The sequence below is a fragment of the Eulemur rufifrons genome, chromosome 16 (genome assembly GCF_041146395.1).
Source record: "Eulemur rufifrons isolate Redbay chromosome 16, OSU_ERuf_1, whole genome shotgun sequence".
Lineage (NCBI taxonomy): Eukaryota > Metazoa > Chordata > Mammalia > Primates > Lemuridae > Eulemur > Eulemur rufifrons.
The window spans coordinates 30,406,371-30,429,503 of record NC_090998.1 but is presented as its reverse complement, the minus strand read 5'-3'; the positions used below and the strand labels follow the sequence as shown (position 1 = coordinate 30,429,503).

Sequence of the window (23,133 nt, the reverse complement as noted above, 5' to 3'; positions counted from 1 at the left end):
TAATCTGAGGGAAAGAAATCTTTTGGAAACACAATATTATGTAACTGAGGGTGCTGTTTAGTTTTTTTTTTTCTCCTTAGGGTAATTTGTGTCATTAAATGCACATAAAAAACAGCTCTTTTACTGTGAATGTGAATTGTTTTCTTTACAATCATCTTTTTGGGATATACATACAAATGTATTTTCTGTTTGAGAAGTAACAGTAGCAACCTACTGTTCATTAGAAACATACCTTTTCAATATTTGAAGCAATATTTGTAAATTTGATGGCTTTAGTTCATAGCTATGAATCTTATATCACCAAGATTTCAAAATGACAGATTCAGACTTTTGACAGATTCAGATTTCAGTTTTAACCTGGTTAAATTGTTAGATTACAAACAAGTTACTGAGCATTAGTTTTAAGAATCTAAAATTGATACATGTTTGCAAATAGTAACATCAGACTTCATTATTATATATCCAGAGATAACAATTTCTAGTGATGAGAAACTCCTTTCACTTTTGAAATCATTGTAACTAGACCATAAAATTAAATGTGTTTTTTTCCTGAGTCTAAATTTACCTGCTTTAAATTTCTGTTCATTAGTCTTTCATCAGCATTCTTCATCTGTGCCAGAATTAATCTAATACCTCTTTGTGTATATATGACCGCCCTTTAAATATTCAGCCCTTTTAAACTTTGCTCTTATATTCTCTCTCCAATGAATGTTCTTTTATCAGCTCAAGTTCTAGTTTTATCATCTCTCCCTTTTATATATAATATAATCTACAGATACTTTATTCTGCTTCTACTGTTTTGGAAAGGCTCCAGTATTTCAATGTTCTTAAAATGTGGCATCTAGAACTATATGCCATTCCAAATGTGGCGTAGGCAGAATATAGTAGATCCATTCTTTTCTTTCTCCTGAATTATTTACTTCTGTTGAACAAATCATTAATAGCATTGGTAGGGGAACCATAAATTGTTACTCCATTGATGTTATATTCAGTAAACACAGCCCTTTTAGTTTTTTAAACTTGGGCTACTGTTAAGCCTCTATCCTACTTGTAGCATTCTTTTCTATCTTTGATTTAAATTTTATGTTTACATTTTATCCAATGGTTATGTTGGTGCTAAGTAGGTACATAAAATAAATTAATTTTGTTTCAGTGATTTTTCCAGGCAATAAAATATAGTATCCATCTCTTTAATATGTCAATTTAATAAGCATACCATCTTTCTCTTTAGGACTAGGAAAAGATTGACTAGATAGTGAAGATATTACAAATCGACAGTGACATTGACTCTTTAAGTGTGACTCTTAACCACCTGTGGGACTGCTTTGCGACAGTTCCATACGTACCCACTTTGTCCACAAGGGTATCATTTGAAAGTCTTATTGTATAGGCTTTATTGGAGTCAACATATACTGTGAATATGACACACCCCTAATTTGCTGCCTATTAACCCTACAAAGAACTTCCCCCATGAGATTTGTGAGCCCATGTTATCTCTTACTGATGAGCATTTATTTTTAAGTGTTTATAAAATAATATTTGTTTAATATATTTTTCTTTGAGACTCAACAAGAAGTTTTACCCATTTGTAATTTCTGAAATCCACTTTTTTTCCTCTGTTTTGGAAAATAAATTCTACATGTTTTGTTCCTTTTATTGATCTTTGTGATTTCTTAGAGTACTGACAATGATTTTTGCCTCCACAATGGCATACACTGGCAAAATCCTATGATATAGTAATAGAAAAATAGAAATATTTGAACTCATTGAAAAAGTCTTCATTTTCAGCTCTAACTTATCTTGGGCTCCCCCATTTCTTCTTAATTATTTCTGCCCCTTTCACCTTAAAGATTGCTCTCTTTTATCAAGAACATGGAAACAGAACAGTTTTGCTCTGTCCCTGTATTTGTCCTAATATTATGCCATCTGTCTTATATAATGGACATATTTCAACATAATTGTTCTTCCTCCTCTGAGCAAAGGTACATTTGGCTCAAGGTACATATTTATCATGTCTTAATTTGTTATCATTTTTAGCCCTCCCAACACAATTATTTCAATTCAGATTCTATCTTAAACTTTTTAGGATAGGGACAATGTTTTGATAATCTTTGTATTTCCATAGTACATAGCCCAGTGGCAAAAGCAGAAATATTAAATGTATGAGAATGTTCCCTAAAGAGCTTCACTGTTATTTTAAATTCTCATTCTTTTTTTTTTAATCTTCTTTGGAACTTTTTTCTTTGAGGAGTTTTTGATCTTTTTGAACCATCCTCCGTTTGGAATATCTGTTCATGCAATCATTCCTGCCTTTTCTTCAATTTTTGTTTGAAATCTGCTTTCTTAGTATTTTAGGTGGTTTGTATGTTATACTTTCTCTGTTTTTTTTTTTGACATAGAATTACACTTTAGCATGACATAGAGTTATGTCTTCCAGTTATTTATCACTTATGCTTCTTCCTTGTCAGAATTCAGTATACTCGCACAACTGCCAATATTGCTTCATTAAACGTTGAAGAGGTGATATTGTTAATAAGAAAGTGCAGATGTATTATAGATTTTGCTCTTTGCAGAATGCAACTGCTTACAGATGCCTACTTAGTTGATGTAGTCCATCACTACTGTTACTGTTTCACACTTTTTCTCTGTCCTGTTGCTTAAAAAATAGGCAAGAGATCAATCTGGATTTTGTTACTAATTATTTATAAAAACTTCTTGAAGTTAGACAAAAAATAAAACTAGTCTCAAGATATTGAAGTGAATCTTGGTTTGTTTGTTTTTTTGCTCACCTCAGGGGCATAATCAACCCATTTCCTGCTTCAAAAGGAATCAGAGCTGCTCCACTTCAGTGTATTCACATAGCTGAAGGGCATACAAAAGCTGTGCTCTGCCTGGATTCTACTGATGATCTCCTCTTCACTGGATCAAAAGGTGCTAGTAATTATCTAACGCAGATATTTAATAGGATTTTTTAAATGATTCAATTTTTAACAGGCTCTAAAAAATGACAAACTATTTTAAGACCAGTAAGAATCTGATAATGTGGTTCAGCCCCTGAATTGTATAAAATATAAAATTATTGCACAGTTGGGAAGAAAGTAAAACCTTTGTTGTTGTTTTTTGAATACAAGGTCAGAGAATGCATCTCCCTACAGTATTTGGGCACCTATTGCATGCATGGTCCTGAATTTTGTAATTCAAGTTATATACAAATCTATAAAAGGCCATGAAAATGTATTAATACAATGTGGTAAAGAAAATTAGATAGGTAGCAAAACACCATTTCTTGAACACCTAACTATATATCAGGGGCTATGCCAGGCACTATACTAATATATCTCATTTAATTCTCACAACAACCCCAGTGAGATACATGTTGCATCTTCTTGAAAGTCAGGATTCAAGAGATTAAGTAATTTGCTCAGGTAAATTTAGCTAGTGAGTGGAAGAACCAGGATTGGAAATTTAGGTCTACTCATCTCCAATCCTGTATTGTAACACCTTTGGTGTAATTGCAAGCAAGTGGAAACCAACTATATATGCTTTGAAGAGTTATAGACTAGCAGTTTAAAGAATTTATGCCTAGCTGTGAGAAACAAAGATGTCTTTGACAAGGAGGCATTTAGGATGAACCCCATAGAATGGTTTGGATATTGACTGGTAAGGATGGATAATCAAGGTTGCAGAACAGCATAAGCAGAGACAGGGAGGTAAAAGTGGGATATGTTTGGAAACTAAGTCCAGTTGGAAAAGTAGAATATATATGTAAGAGAAGTGGTAGGCAACAAGGCTAGAAAGGTAACAGGGAAGCATGTACAGGAATTTGGGGAGCTAGTGAAAGTTTTTTAGCATTTAAGGATATTCTAAGATTCACTTTAATCAGAAAATATTTATTGCTCATTGTCTAAAAGGGAAGTATAAGAATCTAGCTAGAACTAAGAATAATGGTAAGCAATTCCCCAATTAAAAAAATATGTTCTGTGAAAATGTCATACTTTTTTTTTTCTTTTTTAGGGAGACAGGGTCTCACTCTGTCACCCAGGCTAGAGTATAGTGGTGTGATCATAGCTCACTGCAGCCTCAAACTCCTGGGCTCAGTAATCCTCCCACCTGAGCCTCCCAAGTAGCTAGGACTACAGGCATGTGCTACCATGCTTGGCTAATTTTTTAATATTTTTTGTAAAGGTGGAGTCTAGCTATGTTGCCCAGGCTAGTCTTAAAGTCCTGGCCTCAAGTGATCTTCCCACCTCAGCCTCCCAAAGTACTGGGATTACAGGGGTGAGCCACCAGGCCCAGCCTGAAAATGTCATACTTTTCTAATGATTCAAGTTAAATGAATACCTCTAGGATAATTAGATATTCAATATGTCAGAAAAACAAAATAGAACAGTTTTGTGATTATGTTTTTGGGTCAAAAAATAAAAATAAAATCCATCAGTTTGACCCGTGGAAGAGAAAGGTGTATGTGTTTATCAATGTGGAAAGTGTTGTGAGGAGATAGTAGTATGACCAAAGCAGAATGCATTGAAGAGGCTGATTTGAGACTGCCATTTTAAATTCAGGGGCAATTTGAAAGAAGACTCTCTTGATATTACTATTTCAGAATTTTATATATTTTTTAATACCATGTGATACATACAACAGACATTCCTGTCTTTCACCTGATTCTTCCCACCTACTTTGCTTTTGAACCTACTGCAGAGGGTCAAGGATGGAGTTAAGGATGCCTGTTGCAGGTTAATTGAATAATTACTATTTTCACTTCCTTCTTGTAGAAGGGAAATTGTTTACATAATTTTTATTGTTAAGAGAACCTAAAGTAGTTCACATTAACCGTATTTCCTCTTTTTTGCATTTGTTTTAGATCGTACATGTAAAGTATGGAATCTGGTGACGGGGCAGGAGATAATGTCACTGGGAGGTCATCCCAACAATGTCGTATCTGTAAAATACTGTAATTATACCAGTTTGGTCTTCACTGTATCAACATCTTATATTAAGGTGTGGGATATCAGAGATTCAGCAAAGTGCATTCGAACACTGACGTAAGTAACTTAAATAACATAAGAAGTGAATAGCTCTTTTTTATTTTTTTTATAAAATATAAGAAAAGATAGACCATGAATGCATTTTAATTTTCTTGTATCTGTCTGGTCCCCAGAGGATGTTAAAGTGTTCGCTGTAAAAGCACAGATAAAATAAGAAGGGGGGGAAATAAAACTATTGACACAATAAAATGGAAGAGCCTGGTATTAAATAGGAAGGAATAAACTATGTATTTGATCTGTGACTAAGTACACATTTCATGTTTTCTCCCTCCCAAATACTGAGGTAGGCACTGTGTGAGCAGTGACAAAAGGACAGGGTTCTTCTTGTTGCCTACAGCTAGTTTCCTAGGAATTCAATCCTAAGAATTCAAAGGATTCTTAGCCGAACTCAAGTCCAGAAATGTGATGTTTTTTGCTTTGTTTTGTATCCGTTAAGGTCTTCAGGTCAAGTTACTCTTGGAGATGCTTGTTCTGCAAGCACCAGCCGGACCGTAGCTATTCCTTCTGGAGAAAATCAGATCAACCAAATTGCACTAAACCCAACTGGCACTTTCCTCTACGCAGCTTCTGGAAATGCTGTCAGAATGTGGGATCTTAAAAGGTAGAATTTTTAAGAAAATGTACCTCTTCCATATGGCAAATAGAACTTCAGACACTAATAACATATTAGAGCATGTGAAATCGAATTGTTATAACCCCAGAAGTTAATGTAAAATCATAGTCTTTTCTATTCAGCACAACACACCTAAATGTCTCTTCTGCCCTCATTAGCAAACTCACAATTTTCTCTTTTCTTTATTTCCATTGCTGGAGAATAAAAGGATATGGAGGAAAAACTGAATTGAAATGTTATACTCTCTTAGTATTTGTTCACAAATTGTGTTGTTGTTTACTAGGAAGAGGCCAAGAGTATCTTCCTGGTTTCTGCTACTGCAGAAACTACTTACCTTTGAAATAATTATTTTTTTGTGACATTATTTAAGCATCTTATATCTCAAATTTTTTAATTTATAAAGTTAATTTAATAACTTTGGGCATAGATACTCGTAGGATTCTTGTGAATATAAAATAAAATATATGTAAATTATGAGTTGTTAAGAAGATAAAATGGCAAAAAAAAAAATGATAAGTTGAAATGTAGGGCAATACATCTTTCATTTGATTTTTATTTACCACGAAGTGTGAGCTTTTATCCTTTAGGTGAGTGTTAATTTTAGCTTCTTTTCTAGTTCTTAAGATGGTGGCAGGAAGGAAACATTCATTTGTTAGTTAGCAAGTATTTTTGTTTGTTTTAAGCATGAAATGAAGTTTATTGAGGAAGGACAAGATAGGTTGACAGAGTAAGAGCAGATACGTTCGTCACAGAACGATGAATGGACCCCTCTGTCGTAACAAAAAGGGCTCAGTTAACAAGTGTTTATTCAACACCAATGATTTCAGGCATTGCACCAACAATGTGGTAGGAACTGGGAATAAAGACGGAGCAAGACAAATGTGGTACCTACCTTCTTAGAGCCCATCTTATAATGGAGGATAAAGGCCATTAAACAGGCTATACAAGATTCTGTAGTAAGTTTTCCAATTCAGGTAATATGGGTACCTCTCATCCAGAAGGGTTTTATCATTGGTAAATCAAATGAATATTTATTTGAAAAACTTTGAGAAAAACCGATGTTATAATTTGTAACATTTAAAACATGTTAGAGTATGACTGAGAAAGTATAACAAACATAATTTATAGATAAATAGATGAGAGAGAAAGAGAGCAAAACCACAGTCGGAATACCGTATTCGAAATAAAATGTGGAAAATTGAAAATAGTGCTTGTTCAAGAAAGTTAGAAAAGAGGTGAGAACTTAGTTTATTCTTGAAGTTATTAAATTTGACTTGTGGTAGGAACAACATGGGGGAAGACAGTCAAAAGTCATGATAAGGCAGACAAGATCCCAGCTTTTGAAAATCTTTACACTTTTTAATTTGCTGAAAAGTTAGATCTTTTGAAACCTCATTGATTTCAGCAACATAATTAAATATAGATTCATCTTAACAAAGTTACCTAATAGAGTAGTTTTCAAGAAACTGTGATATCCTAGAAGCTCAATACATCGCTCTATTCCAGCAGCTTGATGTGAGGTAGGACTGGGAAACAAAGGTTCATTGTTACCCCTGACAATTGACATCACACATTTTTCTAGCAGCTGGATATCTGTCCTGGTCATTTTCATATCTTTATAATAAATGGTGAAATGTAATAATTGATGAAATGGACCACCTATTTTCTAATGTACACATTCACACATATATTTGTGTGCACAGGTATATGTATATATATGTGCATACATGTGTATATATAATGTGTATGTATGTGTAGTTTTGAAAATATGTGTTTCATGTGTGTGATAAAATAATCTTACTTTTTCAAAATTGTTGCTGATTTTGTAATTACATGTTGTTTTATTCAAATTCCAAATTGGACCTAATAACATCAGTCCTATGTCTATCATGTCTTTAAACATTTAACAGATTAAGATTTATGTGGCCTTAGGTTGTAGTTAAAATTAGCCATTTTTTAAATTTTCTTTCTGCTTTTTTGTTTACCACCTAAATAACATTAGTCAGCTTTGGAATAACTTACATAGGACTCTCCTTGCTTGTATCATAGATTACGTTTGGACATTTTTTGACTCTAATTTGAACAAGAAGGGAGCTAAAATGAAAAAAGCTGGGCGTGATGGCACATGCCTGTAGTCCCAGCTACTCAGGAGGCTAAAGCAGGAGGATCACTTGAGCCAGGAGTATGAGACTGTAGTGCGCCATGGTCACACCTGTGAATAGCCACTACACTCTAGCCTGGGCAGCGTAGCAAGACACCATCTGTAATAAAAGAGGAAATGAATAAAATTAGTGAATAATTTATGAAAGAATGTGGATTATTTATGTTGAGACTTAGTCCCACCATGCTAAAAGATATTTTCAAACAAAATTACTTTTCTTTCTTTTTAAAGGTTTCAATCTACAGGAAAGTTAACGGGACACCTAGGGCCTGTTATGTGCCTTACTGTAGATCAGATTTCCAATGGACAAGATCTAATCATCACTGGCTCCAAGGATCATTACATCAAGGTATGTATAACAGAAGTCTTAGTTACATTTGCCGATTAAGTGATAGGTTTGAAGTATTCAGTCTCATTTAGGACGCCTTTCTCTTAATCAGTTTTCTTTTTTCTCTTTTCTAGCATTTTTCTTTTCTTTGTAATCTTTTCCTTATACATAGTTTCTGATTTTACTGTCTTATTATTCAATCATATATTCTCATTTTTCCATGGAAGATAGGCTGGAAAGGATTTTAAAGAATTTTTAGCCCAGTCTTCCAACTAATACATGAGTCTCATCAAATGTCATTATCACCCTCTTTTATCCTGAGAATATTATGATCTCCAGAATTTTATAAAATTGGCAGATGAGGTGAGAAAAGATACATTGTTTGATTCTAGAGATGCTGATAGGGGACATTCACGTGTAGGTCAGGAGGCCATTAGAGATGCAAGTCCAGAGGTCAAGATAAGTTGTGACTAGAGATGTAGGTTTGGGAGCCATTCACATAGAAGCAGATGTTCGAGGAGTTAAGGGTTGATGAAGCAGCTAAGGGAGAGAGAAGTTGACTAAGGACTCAGCCTTGAGGAATACCCAAACCAGTAGGAACAAAAAAAGGATACAGTAAGAAAAAAAGGTAGGAAGAATTTAAGTATACTTTCTAGAAACTGATTAAGAGATGAGACATGGGTTAGTGACTGGAAGTTAGAATGTTTAAGAGGAGAGAATTTAATATTCAGGAGACCTGAACGTTTATATGCTTAGGAAATGGGGTTAGTAGAGAGGGAATGAATGAAGAGAAGAGTGAAGTCGTGGCAATTGATAAGGGTGGTAGGAGGAGTTAGATCATAGACATAAACATTGGAAAGAAAACACTTTAGACTCGAGAAAGAAGGGAAGTGTAAAAAGATGTTCGATGATAAAGGGAAACTTTTAGAATGAAGGGAGGGTCCAGAAAATTTATTTTTGATTATATTAACCTTCTCAGGAAAGCACAAGGTATGGGCTAAGAGAGATGAAGGCAACTGAGGAAAGAGAAAAGGTTTTGAACAGGAGCTTTGGGGAATTGGAGATGACCTCCTGGACTGCAGAGTTACCTAATAGTGATTAAATAACAATATATTGTTTATTTGAATTTCAACTGGATTGATAGGTAGTAAGTATATTTATTATTGAACATATCATTTGTGCACATGTAACATGAAAAAATCTGATTGCCTTTCTTAAAACCCTATAGACATGTTAGCATATGACATATAGGTAAAAGTAGTTTGAAACAGGGCTCAGGTTCATCCTCAGTGTCATTCATACCATGTAATTTAATTAACTTAGTCAAACATACATAGCAACAAATATCAAAACAAAACAATAAGTAACAGCCAGGTGCGGTACTATGTGCCTGTAGTCCCAGCTACTTGGGAGGCTGAGGCAGGAGGACCACTTGAGCCTAAGAGTTCAGGGCTATAGCGTGCTATGATCATGCCTGTGAGTAGCCACTGCACTCCAGTCTGGGCGACATAGCAAGACCCCGACTCTTAAAAAAAAAGAAAAGAAAAAAAACCAATACATAACAAAACAGTCATTTCTGATTAACATCCATGTGCATGTGTTTCTATTAATGTACACAAATTGGTACTTATTTGTAAATTAAATGGGATAACTGCTTTCTTTCTGCTTTTTTTTTTTTTTTTTTAGATGTTTGATGTAACCGAAGGGGCCCTTGGAACTGTGAGCCCCACTCACAATTTTGAGCCTCCTCATTATGATGGCATAGAAGCACTAACCATTCAAGGGGATAACCTATTTAGTGGGTCCAGAGATAATGGAATCAAGAAATGGGACTTAGCTCAAAAAGACCTTCTGCAGGTAATGCAAAGCCTTTTCATGGAATGGAGCAGGCATTTCAAAACCACGCAGTAGTTTGTGTAAGAACTTGAAAAGCTTCTATGTAGATTTTTATCGTTTAGGGATAATATTAATCAGGCCTTTCTCTTAAAGAATGTTTCATGGTCACCCACCAAAATCACTAATTGGGAGAAGGGAAGATTCAACATTTATTAATACCTGTTACATGAGAGAAGAATAGACACTGATAAGAGTTGAAAAATCTGGGATTGCCCCATTCATATGTTTATCACATAAAATCAGCGTTGGAGTAGAGCAGTTGCGGTTTCCCATTTTGTTTTGTCTTTGCTTTATGTACACATAAAGAGTACCAATTTAGCTAAAGTCGAGAGTAATCTAAATGATTCCTCATCTATAAGAGCACTTTCATGCATCCAAGAGTGGTGTTTCCCCCACATCCTCCAGAATGATAGTTGGGTTGAAGAGTTGTGTCAACAAATTCAAATATTGGTGTCTTTTCCTAATTCCCAGGGTAGGAAATTAGTTAACCGATGAAATTATTCTCAGTTTCAAACTTTTCCTTATATATGTATGGGCATGTATGTGTTGCAGTTGTTATCACTTTCCTACTTACAACCAGCAGATGAAAACAAAATGAACAAGTAACATGAATATTAGAAAAACACTTGGCAACACATTCATATACAGTAGTATATTCAAAAGCTTTTATTAAAATACAGATACATTCATGGTTGCGATTTTTATTGTGCATATATTTATGTCTAACATGTAGTCTCATTTGATCTTGTAATTGTTGTTTGCTCATTATGAAATATGTAGATTACCTCTGGTCTTCTGCAAAATCTTTAAGTCTGTATATTCTCTACCAAAGGTGTAAGCTAGTGATTTTATGAGGCAGTCTTTATAGTCCACATGCCAGCTTTTAGTTTTCAAACTTGTTTTATTAAATATATTTTGGAGAAAGGTGAGATATTTATTGCCCATGAAAAGGATGTAATATTTAAAAAATTCTGTATACTTTCAATTTTTTTTAGATTGTATAGATTATTAACATTATAGGCCTTTAATATTGGTAATAATGATGAAAATCAGTGGGGCAAATTGGGAAGCAAATTACAGATTTATTTCTTTAAATCACTAACAGTGATTCCACAGAAAATAAACTTTTACAGTTTCCAGGCCACTTTAAATATTGAATTTTATCAATAACAATGTTCGCACTTATTTTGGTGGGAAAATGTCAGTTTGGAAGGCTCCCCTTAACCTGCTGATTTCTCTTTTTTCCCTCAGCAAGTTCCAAATGCGCATAAGGATTGGGTCTGTGCCCTGGGAGTGGTGCCAGGCCACCCAGTTTTGCTCAGTGGCTGCAGAGGGGGCATTTTGAAACTCTGGAACGTGGATACTTTCATGCCAGTTGGAGAGATGAAGGGTCATGATAGTCCTATCAATGCTATCTGCGTTAATTCCACCCACATTTTTACTGCAGCTGAGTAAGTTTTCTTATGTGATTTTTCTCTGTATTGGTTGTTTGCATTCAGGCTTAATAAATATAAGTTGTAAATGTCTGGAAACATTGAAATATAAAATCTTTCTTGTATTATAGTCACTCTAAGGTCTGTTTTAGGATGTCTACTGAATTTAGGCTCCAAGATTACATGACAATACTGTTTGCATTAGCACTCTTCTTATTACAGGAAACCTGCTGCCACATCTTTCCTTGGTGATTTTGATTTTTAAAAAATAATTTATAGATGACTAATCGTCTAAAGATTTTTATTTTTAGAAAGGCAACAAATTTGCCATTCTTTGTATTTACAAGGCCTGGCATATAGTAAGCCCTTGATAATATGAGCTGTTATTCTCATGATATATGTTTGCTATACTTAAAAGACGATGTATATTTTTACTTGCATTTATTAAAGGCCTATTTAGAAAATGTTTCCATGATAAATAATTCTAAGGGCTTTTTCTTCATCTTTGTGTTCCTGTTCATATGTCCATTTTTAATTTATTGTTTTGTAGTGATCGAACTGTGAGAATTTGGAAGGCTCGCAATTTGCAAGATGGTCAAATCTCTGACACAGGAGATCTGGGGGAAGAAATTGCCAGTAATTAAGCATTAATGAAGATAAGTTATAAACTGAATACTGTGACAATACTCTGTATGTTCTTTATGGAAAATGTTATACAGCATTTATTAGGCAAAAACTTATGAATGGGATTAACTGGAAACTATATCTGAATCCAGCTGCTGAATATAAATGGTATTGTAATAAAATTGTGTACTATCCTGTGTGCTTAACTTTAATGTCTACCAATACATATATACCCTACAATTGATATATTGCTTTATTCACACTTTTATTGTGGCTGGATTTCTGTGCCTAAATATAAAAAACACCTTCACATTATTCGAATTATAAGATGTCTGCTTTTGTGACAGTCAGAAAACACACCTGGAATACAATGTAACCCATAATGCATTCGTATAGTCTATTCAAGTGATTTACATATTTAAACTTATTGGGAATGTTAGTCAAATTGTGGTCCACTTGTCAGGTATTTATATTAGTCTATAAAGGGTTCCCAAGTTTCAAAGCTTTTTTAATGTAATGGAAAAAAATAAGATATGAAAATATAATTGATGATTTTTCATAAAGTGGAATTGACCTTAATCTACTAACAAAGAAGGTTAAACAGTTTGTGTTAAATGTTGGCATTTACTTGTATTGACCAAAGTTTTGCAGCTGTGCTATATTCTATGCTCAGGACTAAAATGCTGTTAAATTGTTCTTTTATTAGTGCTGTGCATATATTCTGTGATGGCAAACATTGTTGATGTCCTAACAGAAATATATTTCGATCTATTTTCCTATGGAGTTGTTTCTATTATCACCATTTAATTTCATTTTTATTTAATAGTAGTATTTCCTTCCATTTTATCTAATTTTTTTATATGCTGCTAAATATATTTTAAATACACTATGTTTGCAAATCTTGGTAGCTATGATGATAACTATTATCATCTGTGGTGGGAAAAGTTATGTAAATAGGTAGATTGTATAGAGAGACTATCTTGCATTGTGCCTGTATGAATTTTTAAATGGTGTAGACTGGATTTTGCAAAAGGATGTATGATATTTCTGTCTGCTCAGAATATTAATTTGTAAATTCTGCAAGTTTAATTTTTATGTAGATGGTATAACATTTGAAAATATTGTGTTATGTGATTATTTTCCCCTGAAAATATTTGCTTGTAAATGAACGCCTAGCTAGGGGTTAAATAAACATGTTGCTATGAATTATTTTTATTTTATTGTTCTTTTTCTAATTGTATGAAAATGGCCAGTGTTTGTAAAACTTGGTTTATCTGTGTGTGATATAAGGAAGGGCATTTTGTTTGATTATCTAGCAATTCATTATGTTCCTTTCTTTAAAGGCTCACTTTAGAGCCTTTAAATATTTAGGCATGAAATATTCTTGAAAAGTTTAAACTATAACCTAATCTTGATGAACCATGGAAACTCACTGTTTAAAGGAATTAAATGAAACTATGTAATTTAGGGATTTGAATACAGATGGTAAAACAAATAAAATATGATTCCCATAAATGTTAGGACAATGGTGACCTCAGTTATCTTGAGAGGAGAGGGGGTGGATGGTAACTGACAGTTGTCACAGCAGGTGAGTTCAGTGGGTAAAGGGGGTGTGAAGGGGGCTTCTGGGTCCCAGCAACGTTATATCTTGTGACATGGGCCCTCAGTGTTACCTAAGCATTCACTTTATATATACATGTTAAACTGTACATGTATTAATACTTCTCTATTCTCTTATGTAAGTGTTCTAAGTTTCATAACAAAATAATTTTAAAAGACATTTTTTAAGGAAGGGATTTTCCTATAAAGACAAAACTCAGCTGCTTTGTAATTTTGCTTCCTTCCCTGAAGGAAGGTACTATGCCAAGACCTGAGAAAGACTATCAGGACTATTTTGAATTTCAAGTCTAGTTGCAGTGTTTCTTTTTGCAGGACTATTTCCCAATAATTCATTAATTTGACAATTAATTTATTCAGTAGATATTTATTGAGCATACATGGGGCCAGGTATTGGAGATGAAAAAATAACAAGACTGAGATGACACTTACCCTCTGAGTGGAGAGAAATAATAAAAACAGCACTTACATAACAGCTTAGTAAGAGCTCAGAGAAAGTCCAGGGTGTCTTGGCACCTATTAGAGGCACCTAATCCTGACTCCAAGTTGAATTAAAGGTCCTGAGCACTGTGTTTGCTTGTGCAAAATGTAAATGCCAGTGTCTATTTTACCTTTTAAGTGCTGCTAGAGGCTCAGGTAGGGAGGAACTGATTCAAGTAATTCAAAAGAATGTGTAAAAGAGGCAGTCTTCTTGAATTTACATTTTAAAACATAGCCTTAACCCCAAAAGATCCCATCCACTAAGGTTAAAATAATTCTTAAAACAGTTGCAATCGCCTCTAAAACTTAAAAGTGGATTAAGCCTCACTATGTATTATATATATGCCTTGTCTCCCCATACACACAGAATAGCCTCGTCTTTTTTGAAGAGGTATGTTTCTTCTTTCAAATTCAAATCTCTGCAATTTTACTAAAGAGTAATGACAACGTTTGCATATTAATTCAGCCATACCTCACATGTGCACATTTATTTATTTAATTCCCAGCTGGTTTGGAGTCCTTTACAAAATTTTAAATTAAATCATCAACATGTAACAAGTTGTTCCATGCTGCTATGTTTTTTTTTCCCCAAGCATTGCCCATACCTTAACTCAAAATCATTTCAAATTCTGTTTTCAATCTCAGAATAGGTTGTTTTCCTGCTTTGTTGTAGGGGATGTGATTTCCTAACTACCATATAGAATATGCTGGTAGTTGGTATTTTGTATTTGCAAATTACAGATATAAAATGTACACATTTCTACATATGAGCATTATGACACAAAAATAAGAACTGTTTTCTAGTTTCTAACCATAACAAGATATCTGACCAATTTTAAAATATAGAAGCTGCCATTAATCTCTCCTCTCTTTTTTTTTTTTTCTTTGATGAGAATAATAATTGTAATAGCTGACACTTACTGAGCATTTGCTTTCTCCTTTGTTTGACAGGGCATCCCTTTGATGGGGGGAATTTAAGATGCCATTGATGGTCAGAAGTACCCGATTTCAGGGATGTTTAATGTGAAAAAATGGTGTACCTCCTAGAATTGATGAAATATAGTACTACATATTGTGAAGAGTTTTGCCAAACAGATAAAAATAGTGACAAATGTCCACTACATCATACAGCAGATAATATGATTCCAAACCCCTTCTAATATTTTTTGTGTATGTTAGATGTAAGAAGAGCAAAGACATTTCTCAGACCTTCTTTCATCTGTGTCCCACAGTTAACTTGGCTTCCACCAAACATACAAACCCAGGCGAGAGGTGGAATGAGGAGGAATCAGTGCTTCTACAGCAGTGTTTCCGGTGGCAGCAATGAATGACAGGGTCCCAGCGGCTGGCTGCCAGCTGTGTGTATTGAGACACCAGGCGAAAGGGGTTCTTTCTGTGGGCACTAGCTGAGGTGGTCTTGGAGTCAACAGTGGGGGCAGAGGCTCCATAGTTCCCCAGGGTTGGGACTGTGGTGGAGTCAGTAACAGGTGGACTAATTCTGGAGTATAACCTAGCGCCTGCTTCTCTAGCCCTAAAGATTTTCTAAGCACCCATTTCCCTGTATTAAATCCCTTTCTGTTCAAACCAACTGCAGTGGTTTCTATATTTGTAATTGAATTTTTAAAAATATACTATCTCTTTTCATTTGTGACCTGAGTTTTAAGTTATTTTTTCCATTTACTTTTTTTCCAGATGCTAATTCAGTTCTCAAAAATGACTACCCTCTTTTCTTACTAATCTATGTATTAATAGTTGTTTTACATTGACGATCATACTTTTTAGTTGCCTAGAATCTTTTGATGTTTGAATGGAATCTCTGTAAGTACTGTTATTCTTTATTAAAGTGGTTGTCTTCTCTCTCCTCTGGCAGTTCTATTTCCCAGAGCCCCCACTAATTATTCTGCTTTGTCTTCCTCCCTCCAGTTGCTAGGTGGCCTTCAGGTGTGGTATGCTGTTAGTTTTCTTTGCCTACTTATGGTTCTGCTTACTCTGGGTAGTCAGGGCATGCTGGTGGGGGGCGGGGGGGCATGGTTCTGCTCTGATAGGCCTGCAATTTACAACTAATTGTCAGTCCTCTGTTGATACCCCAGGAGATCCTCTCTGCTCAAATCTGTAGGTGTTGGCCTTCTCGCATCTGTGCAGCTGCCTCCAGGTTCTGCTGGGCCTGGAAGGTTTAGCACACCTTCTGAGGACAGCAGGCATTCAGAGATGCTGCTCTTCCTTGAGGGCATCCTCAGTTCTGCTGTCTCTGCCAACCCTGTTAGACAGATAGGCTCTTCAAGCTTTTGGACCTGTCCAGTGTTTCACTCAGGAGAATTGGAGCAGAGAGTATCAGAGATATATTTTCATGCTTCCTCAGCCACTGCAACCGTTTAACACCATCACTGAACACTATCCAACAAATAAAAACTGGGTGATAGGAAGTCTGATTTCAGTTAGGACTGCATTCACCTGCATGTACCAGGAACCTAACTAGAATGTTTATTATCCTCTGGGCTACTAGACAGTTTTTATAATTAGGAGTCTCTGCCAGAGGTAGACAACTAGGGTTGTCTTCCACAGCCTCCTCAGGAAAGACAGGAAGTGGCTGAGGACATTAGTAATGCAATTTGTAGCCACTGTGGCCATTAACTGAAGGATCCTAAAATACCTCCTTTCATACGTGCTAGGTGCCCTGTCCCAGCCTGTTCTTACTGCCTTTTCCTTAAGCCTTCCTCTCCCATCTCTTCCATCACTTTTGCTTGCCTTTTTTATTTTCCAGTTTTTGGAAAGAGCTAAGTTGGTTGTTGTCAGGGAATCCCCACGGAGGAAAAACAGTCCAAGAGAATTATCCTGATACTTGGGGTGGCAGAGATTTTAATCATTTGATATAGCTCCAAATCAGGACTCTGTAGTGTATGTGGCAGAGACTTCTAATTTTCCCCTCTTCCAATCCTTCATTTCTTTTTAGAAATAGAAGGCAGAGGATTTTGGTTGAGCACCTACTGCAGAGCCAGAGATTGTATTTCCCACCTGACCTTGCAATCGGTCATAGCCATGTGCTATTGTTCTGGCCACATGATTTAAGTATTATGTTTTAATTTGAATACAATGTGAAGTATTATATGCACCTCTGATCCTACTTTTTTAAAAAAGAAGTGCTTGACCTTCACTTTTTCTTTTCCCTTTGCATTGACTGGGACGTAGAAATGGTGGTGATGAACCAACCTTGAGAATGCAGATGAGGACAACATCTGGGTGATGGTGGAGCAACACGATAGAAGGAACCTGAGTCCTTACGTGGCCTGGTGAAACAGAAATGCCTCCCTGTCTTGAAGGAATCAAACTTGGAAGGTTTGCATTTTTTTTTTTTTTGTAAAGGGCCAAATAAGAAATATTTCAGGCTTTGTAGGCCACAAATTGTTCCTATCACACATTCTTGTTTTTATAATCATTTAAATGTGTAAAAACCATTCTCACCCTGAGCACCATACAAAAACAGGCTGAGCACCAAATTTGGCCCAGAGGCTATGATTTTTTGACCCCCTGCTCTAGATTGTTACTTGGGAGACAGATAAGATCTATCTTTTTTGAGCCACTGAATTTTAAGATCCTTTACTACAGCAGTCTAACTAATGTGGCATACAGCCATGTAGTTGATGATTTATAACAAAATATATTCCAGAAGAGATTTTCTGCAGAGAGGGAGTAGATCTACCATGCACTGCACAACCCAAACATACAAAGCAGCCATCCCCAGCCTTTTTGGTACCAGGGACTGGTTTCATGGAAGACAATTGTTCCACCAGATGGAGCATGGGAGGGGCTGGGAGGGAGGGTTTCAGGATGATTCAAGCACATTACATTTATTGTGCACTTTATTTCTATTATTATTACATTGTCACTTGCCACTCACTGATAGGGTTTTAATAGGAGTCTAAAAGCAGTTGATTTATTATGGTCTCTGTGCAGTCAAACCTCTCTGCTAATGATAATCTGTATTTGCAGCCACTGCCAGCACTAACATCACCGCCTCAGCCCCACTTCAGATCATCAGGCATTAGATTCTCCTAAGGAGTGTGCAACCTAAATACCTCATGTGCCCAGTTTACAGTGGGCCAGTTTACAGTTTACAGCTCCTGTGAGAATCGAATGCTGTGGCTGATCTGACAGGAGGCGGAGCTCAGGTGGTGATGCCAGCCATGGGGAGCAGCTGTAAATACAGATGAAGCTTTGCTTGTTCCCCTGCTGCTCACCTCCTGCTGTGCAGCCCAGTTCCTAACAGGCCAGGGACTAGACGGGTCTGCAGCCCAGGGCTTGGGGACCACAGGTAAAAAGGATCCTGTCTTCAGATATGTCATGCATTGCACAACTCAAGAAGATAACCACTCACTTTTAGACATTGTAAATTTATATATTTGTCACAACAAGATTAAGGCAGATGGCAGTAAATCATCTTGTTCTAAAAAACATATTTTTAAAAATGGCAAATTTCAGCATATGGAAGAAAAGTGTATTCGGGAAGTGGTTTTTCTAATTTGAACAATGGTGCCCCTGGGCGAGTAGGAGCCAGGCCTGGTAGTTAACTCTTTGATCTCCATTGCCTGAGGTTAAAACGGTCCCCATTATGTAAAGTCAGTTCAAAAATGATGAATTTCTTCCCTTCAAAATGTTGGTTGCTTAGGAAACTCTGGCTTCATGGAATTTTTAATTAAAAATTCCAAATTTTAAGTATAATATTTTCTGTCATATATGCCTCTTTAAAAATAAATAAATAAATAAATGTAATAGCAAACTAATTAGTTATTTAAATTGAAGAATTTGGGCAAGATGGTATATTCAGAGTTTCTCTAGGACTGATAACTCATTATTCTATGAATAATAGAAATTATGATAAGAATGTTGCTTAACAGAGATTTTCTGATGGTGTCTCTAGGGTCCGAGTGGGTGGCAGTGCAGCTGTAGGCAAGGCACCGGTAAGGCGTGGCCTCCTGTCCCTTACGCCACAACAGTGAGAGCTCCACACGTGTGTGCCTGTAGTGTATAATGGCTGTGCTTCCTTTCCTCCTCCACCTCCACCTGACTGCAAAAAATAAAAAGAAATATGAGTATAAACTTGTGAAGTATTCCAAGTCTGGATCTAGTAGCTATTTGCCATCCTTTTGGATTTCTTAGTACCTTTGAACACTTTCTATGTTACAGGTGTGTCCCTCCAGATGCCAGTTGTTCATTTCCCCACCTCCCCTTGTGGCCAGGGTGGCATGTGACTTAGAGTTGGCCCATTATAGCCATGGGCAACAGAATTGGAAGCTAGTGACACAAAAATGTTGGCACCTCACTGAATCCCTTTGGTGGGGATGGGAGCTAAGGCCATTTTCCACGGAAGCAGCGGAAGACGTTTATCCGTGTCCATGGTGCAAGCTGTGGGGTCGGTGCCTAGTGGGGAGATAAGCAACCAGTTGTGGAGTATGGTTTTGGACGTTGTTCTTGACTGCATAGCCTCCAAACCTCATTCTCTAGCCACTCAGAAATCATATACCTGACCTAATAGCCTCCAGTTAATTCCTATTCTGATTGAACTAGTGGAGTTGGTTGCTGTGATTTGCACCTAAGACAAAAGATGAAGGTCTGCTGGAAACTGAGTTTCCACTCCCTGGAAGTGACACAGACAGCAGCAGTAGAGAATGGATGACCAGAGATGATTTTCCTATTTCTGACACGTTCACTTTAATCCCCCTGGATTCAAGTAGCTTTATCTATCTTACATTTCTATGAAAGAAACACAGAAAAATCTCCAGAATGTACCTTGAGGTACTAGGTCCTTACATCATAGAGATTTTTATATCTTATGGATTATTAATATGTTGTGACTATTTTCCTTAAGCAAGGCATGTCAAGGTTATCATGTCTTTCCCGAATGACTGGCTGCTTGGATTGAGAATAGTGGCACCTGCAATCCCTAGCGCAAAGTGCCTTTATTTAATATCGTTGCTTTCTATAAATAGGCCAGGAAAAACGTGTCCTTTTGTGTCTCAAATAAGGCAAAGGTTGTAACTGGATTTCTCTTTGAAGCCCATCATTTCTGCCTTAGGGAAAGTATTATGTAGGATGGGAGCACTCTCTCTGTTTACTGGATCATGGTCTATTAGTCCCTGAAGGGTGGTAGTGGGGTGAAGGTGAGAAACAGCCAACTGCTCCTATCCCCATGTGACCAATAACATCACAGCAGCTCATTTGAATATTTAAAGATTCCCACCTTCAGGCAGAAGGCAGAAAAACAGTGGAGTAATATCTAGCAATTACTATGCATTGTATTTGATAGGGAAAATGGGTATGTGAACATTCTTTGGGCTCTCTTAGTGTCCTGAAAAGTTTCTTATTACAACAAAAAATTAAAGTACAATTTAACCTAGAGAAGGGAGGTAGTCTCAAACTGGGCAGACTCTAAGACACACACACCCATTACATTTTTCCTCAAACTCCAGTTTAGGCGTCCATTCTACCCTACAGAGTCCACGTGATTCAGGGAAACCCCATGACTAGTTCTGATTAGTCTGAGCCAGTGGTCCTCACTTTAGCATGCATCAATCAGAATCACCTGGACGTCTTATTAAAGCACTGATTGCCTGGTCCCACCCCCAGAGTTTCTGATTCACAAGAATTTGCATTTCAAACAAGTTCCCAGATGATGCTGATGCTACTAGGGAAGCTTTGAGAACACTTTGAAAACCACTGATCTAAAGTTGATTCCATTCCCCTGTGTAGTGGTTCAGGAACCTGGTTCCGGAATAGAGATTTCAACCAAATTGAAACCCAGCATTCCTCTGGCAATGGTTATTGGTCTAGGAATGGACTCCTGACCTAGTTCCTAGGTCTGTCTAAGGGGTAGTGTTATTATACCTTGAGTAGGAGAATTCCAGTGCACATTTCTGCTGAGCTGATTTAGCAAGCATGTAGCTCCAAGTGCTACTGGAAGCCATCTGTGACCACAAAGGAATCTAGGTTTGGCATGATTTCAGTGGTAGGAATGTCACAGCAGGCTAACCCCAAGCCTGCCAAATCTCAGGACTCCTCATTATGTGAGATGATAAATACTTTTATTGTTAACATGTGTGGGCTGGAGTTTCTCTCCCAATCCTTGAAAGTACTCTAATTGACTTGGTGTTACCCGGGTGGGAGAGATGTGTCTATACGTGCAGTTTAGTAAGAGGCAGTTTGAAGGAATTTGAGGAGTGAGTCAAACAGCAGCTTTCTTGAAAGTACTTTGGTTGAAAATCATGGAATGACTTTCATCTACCTTTATCTCAGATAATAGAAAACTAAAAGTTGTTCTCTCTCTTTCTCTTTGAGAGGCAATGCTTGAGTTTCAGTTTAGAGAGGTGGTAGTGAGGAATAAAAATAGGAGAGGGAGAAAGAGAATTCAGAGAGCGAAATGAATGAGAAGTCAGGAACCAGATAATACCAGACCTATATGCTGAGTTAAGGAGTTTGAACTTTGGTTCATCACAGTGAAGCCAAGAAAGGCTTCTAAATACGGCAGTGACAGATTATTCTGTCTGGTAGTTACAGATTGAAAGGGACAGATATTGCACATGGGAAAACTCATAGAAAACTGTTGGAATAATCCAGGTAGGATGTTTCAAGATATGGAAGTAGGGGAGCAACCTTGAAAATGGAGAGGAAGTTCATGGATGTGAGGGAGAAAGGACTCTAGTTTAAAGGATTTTGGGGGATGTGGGAGTAAGGGAGGTGAAGGAGCTCACAGATCTGTTGTTGGTTAATTTGATGCATGTAGTATCAGAACAAGAGATGGAAATAAAAGTCTGGAAGCCATCCTTGATGCCTCCCTTATGTACCATGTCTGATCTTGCACTGAATCTCTCAATCTGTTACAGCCTTACCAGGTTCATTGCCCACTGCTCAAGAGGAAGCCAATGCACTGAGACAGCAGAGGTTATAGCAGAAAAAGAGTTTAATATCCTAGGCGCCATGCAAGGAGACAGGAGGAATTTCTCAAATCTGTCCCCCTGAGAATTTGTGGAAAAGGGTTTTTAAAGATAGTTTGGTGGGCTAGGCAATTGGGTCTGCTAATTGTCTGGGTTCGGGAAGGAACCATAGGGGTATCGAAATTGTCTTCTTTGCTGAGTCAGTTCTTGGGTGGGGGTTGCGATACCAGTTGAGTCAGTTCCTTAGTATGCGCCACTGGTCTGAGTGGGTCAGCCCTTCCATAAGAATGCAGGGCCTGGAAGATACCTCAAAAACTAGTCTTAGGTTTCACAAGGGTGATGTTATCTATGGGAGCAGTGAAGAAAACTAAGAATCTTTATAAGTTATATGACTCCCGCGTAGCAAGCAATTATAGGACAGCAAGCTAGGGACAATGATTGATTATATATATATTTCCCCTACCACAATTCCCACCTTGTGGCCCTTTACTAATTTTATAAAGGGCAGTTTTACATCTCACAACTTTCTCTCAATCTCCACTGCTATTATATACCATCATCTTTGCTTTTATAACCCAGTCCTTGGTTTCCTCTCCTCTACTCTGATCAACCTTCTAAACTGTTCTCCAGAGTGACATTTTCCAAATAAAATTTTATTCTGGTTACCTTCTGCTTAGAACACTTCAGAGGATTTCCTTGGTTCTCTGGACAAAGACAAAGAGCTTTGGGGCTCTCTGTGCCCAAGCCCTCATGCACTTTTTTTCAGCTACTCACAGAATCTTTGCACATGGTATATCATTCCTTTGTTCAGTTAACTCTAACCCATCTATCAGATCTTATTTCAAGCATGCCTGTCTCAGAAAGTCGTGAACCCCAAATACAGAGCAAATTCCTTTACAATGAAGACCTGGATCCCTTTCCTTTGCATACCTTATGCTAGTTTATAATTAGTTATTGTGTTTAGTTGATTTGTGTGCCTTCCTCACTTCCAACTTCTTGAAAAAAAAG

At 36.7% G+C, this 23,133-nt stretch overlaps 1 protein-coding gene across 10 annotated transcripts in view; it reads left to right on the top strand.

Moving 5' to 3' along the window:
• KIF21A (kinesin family member 21A) overlaps positions 1-13,309 on the top strand; it is a 135,412-nt gene extending 122,103 nt beyond the window's left edge. For 7 of the 10 annotated variants that reach the window (XM_069491336.1, XM_069491335.1, XM_069491332.1 and 4 more), the window contains 7 exons: positions 2,795-2,931; positions 4,865-5,045; positions 5,485-5,649; positions 8,054-8,171; positions 9,837-10,007; positions 11,298-11,497; positions 12,030-13,309. In XM_069491336.1, coding sequence (XP_069347437.1) covers positions 2,795-2,931; positions 4,865-5,045; positions 5,485-5,649; positions 8,054-8,171; positions 9,837-10,007; positions 11,298-11,497; positions 12,030-12,123 — 1,066 coding nt within the window. In that variant the 3' untranslated portion in view covers positions 12,124-13,309. The remainder of the gene's footprint in view (positions 1-2,794; positions 2,932-4,864; positions 5,046-5,484; positions 5,650-8,053; positions 8,172-9,836; positions 10,008-11,297; positions 11,498-12,029) is intronic. The other 3 variants (XM_069491338.1, XM_069491337.1, XM_069491333.1) reach the window with 1 other exon arrangement.
• The last annotated feature ends 9,824 nt before the right edge of the window (positions 13,310-23,133 follow it).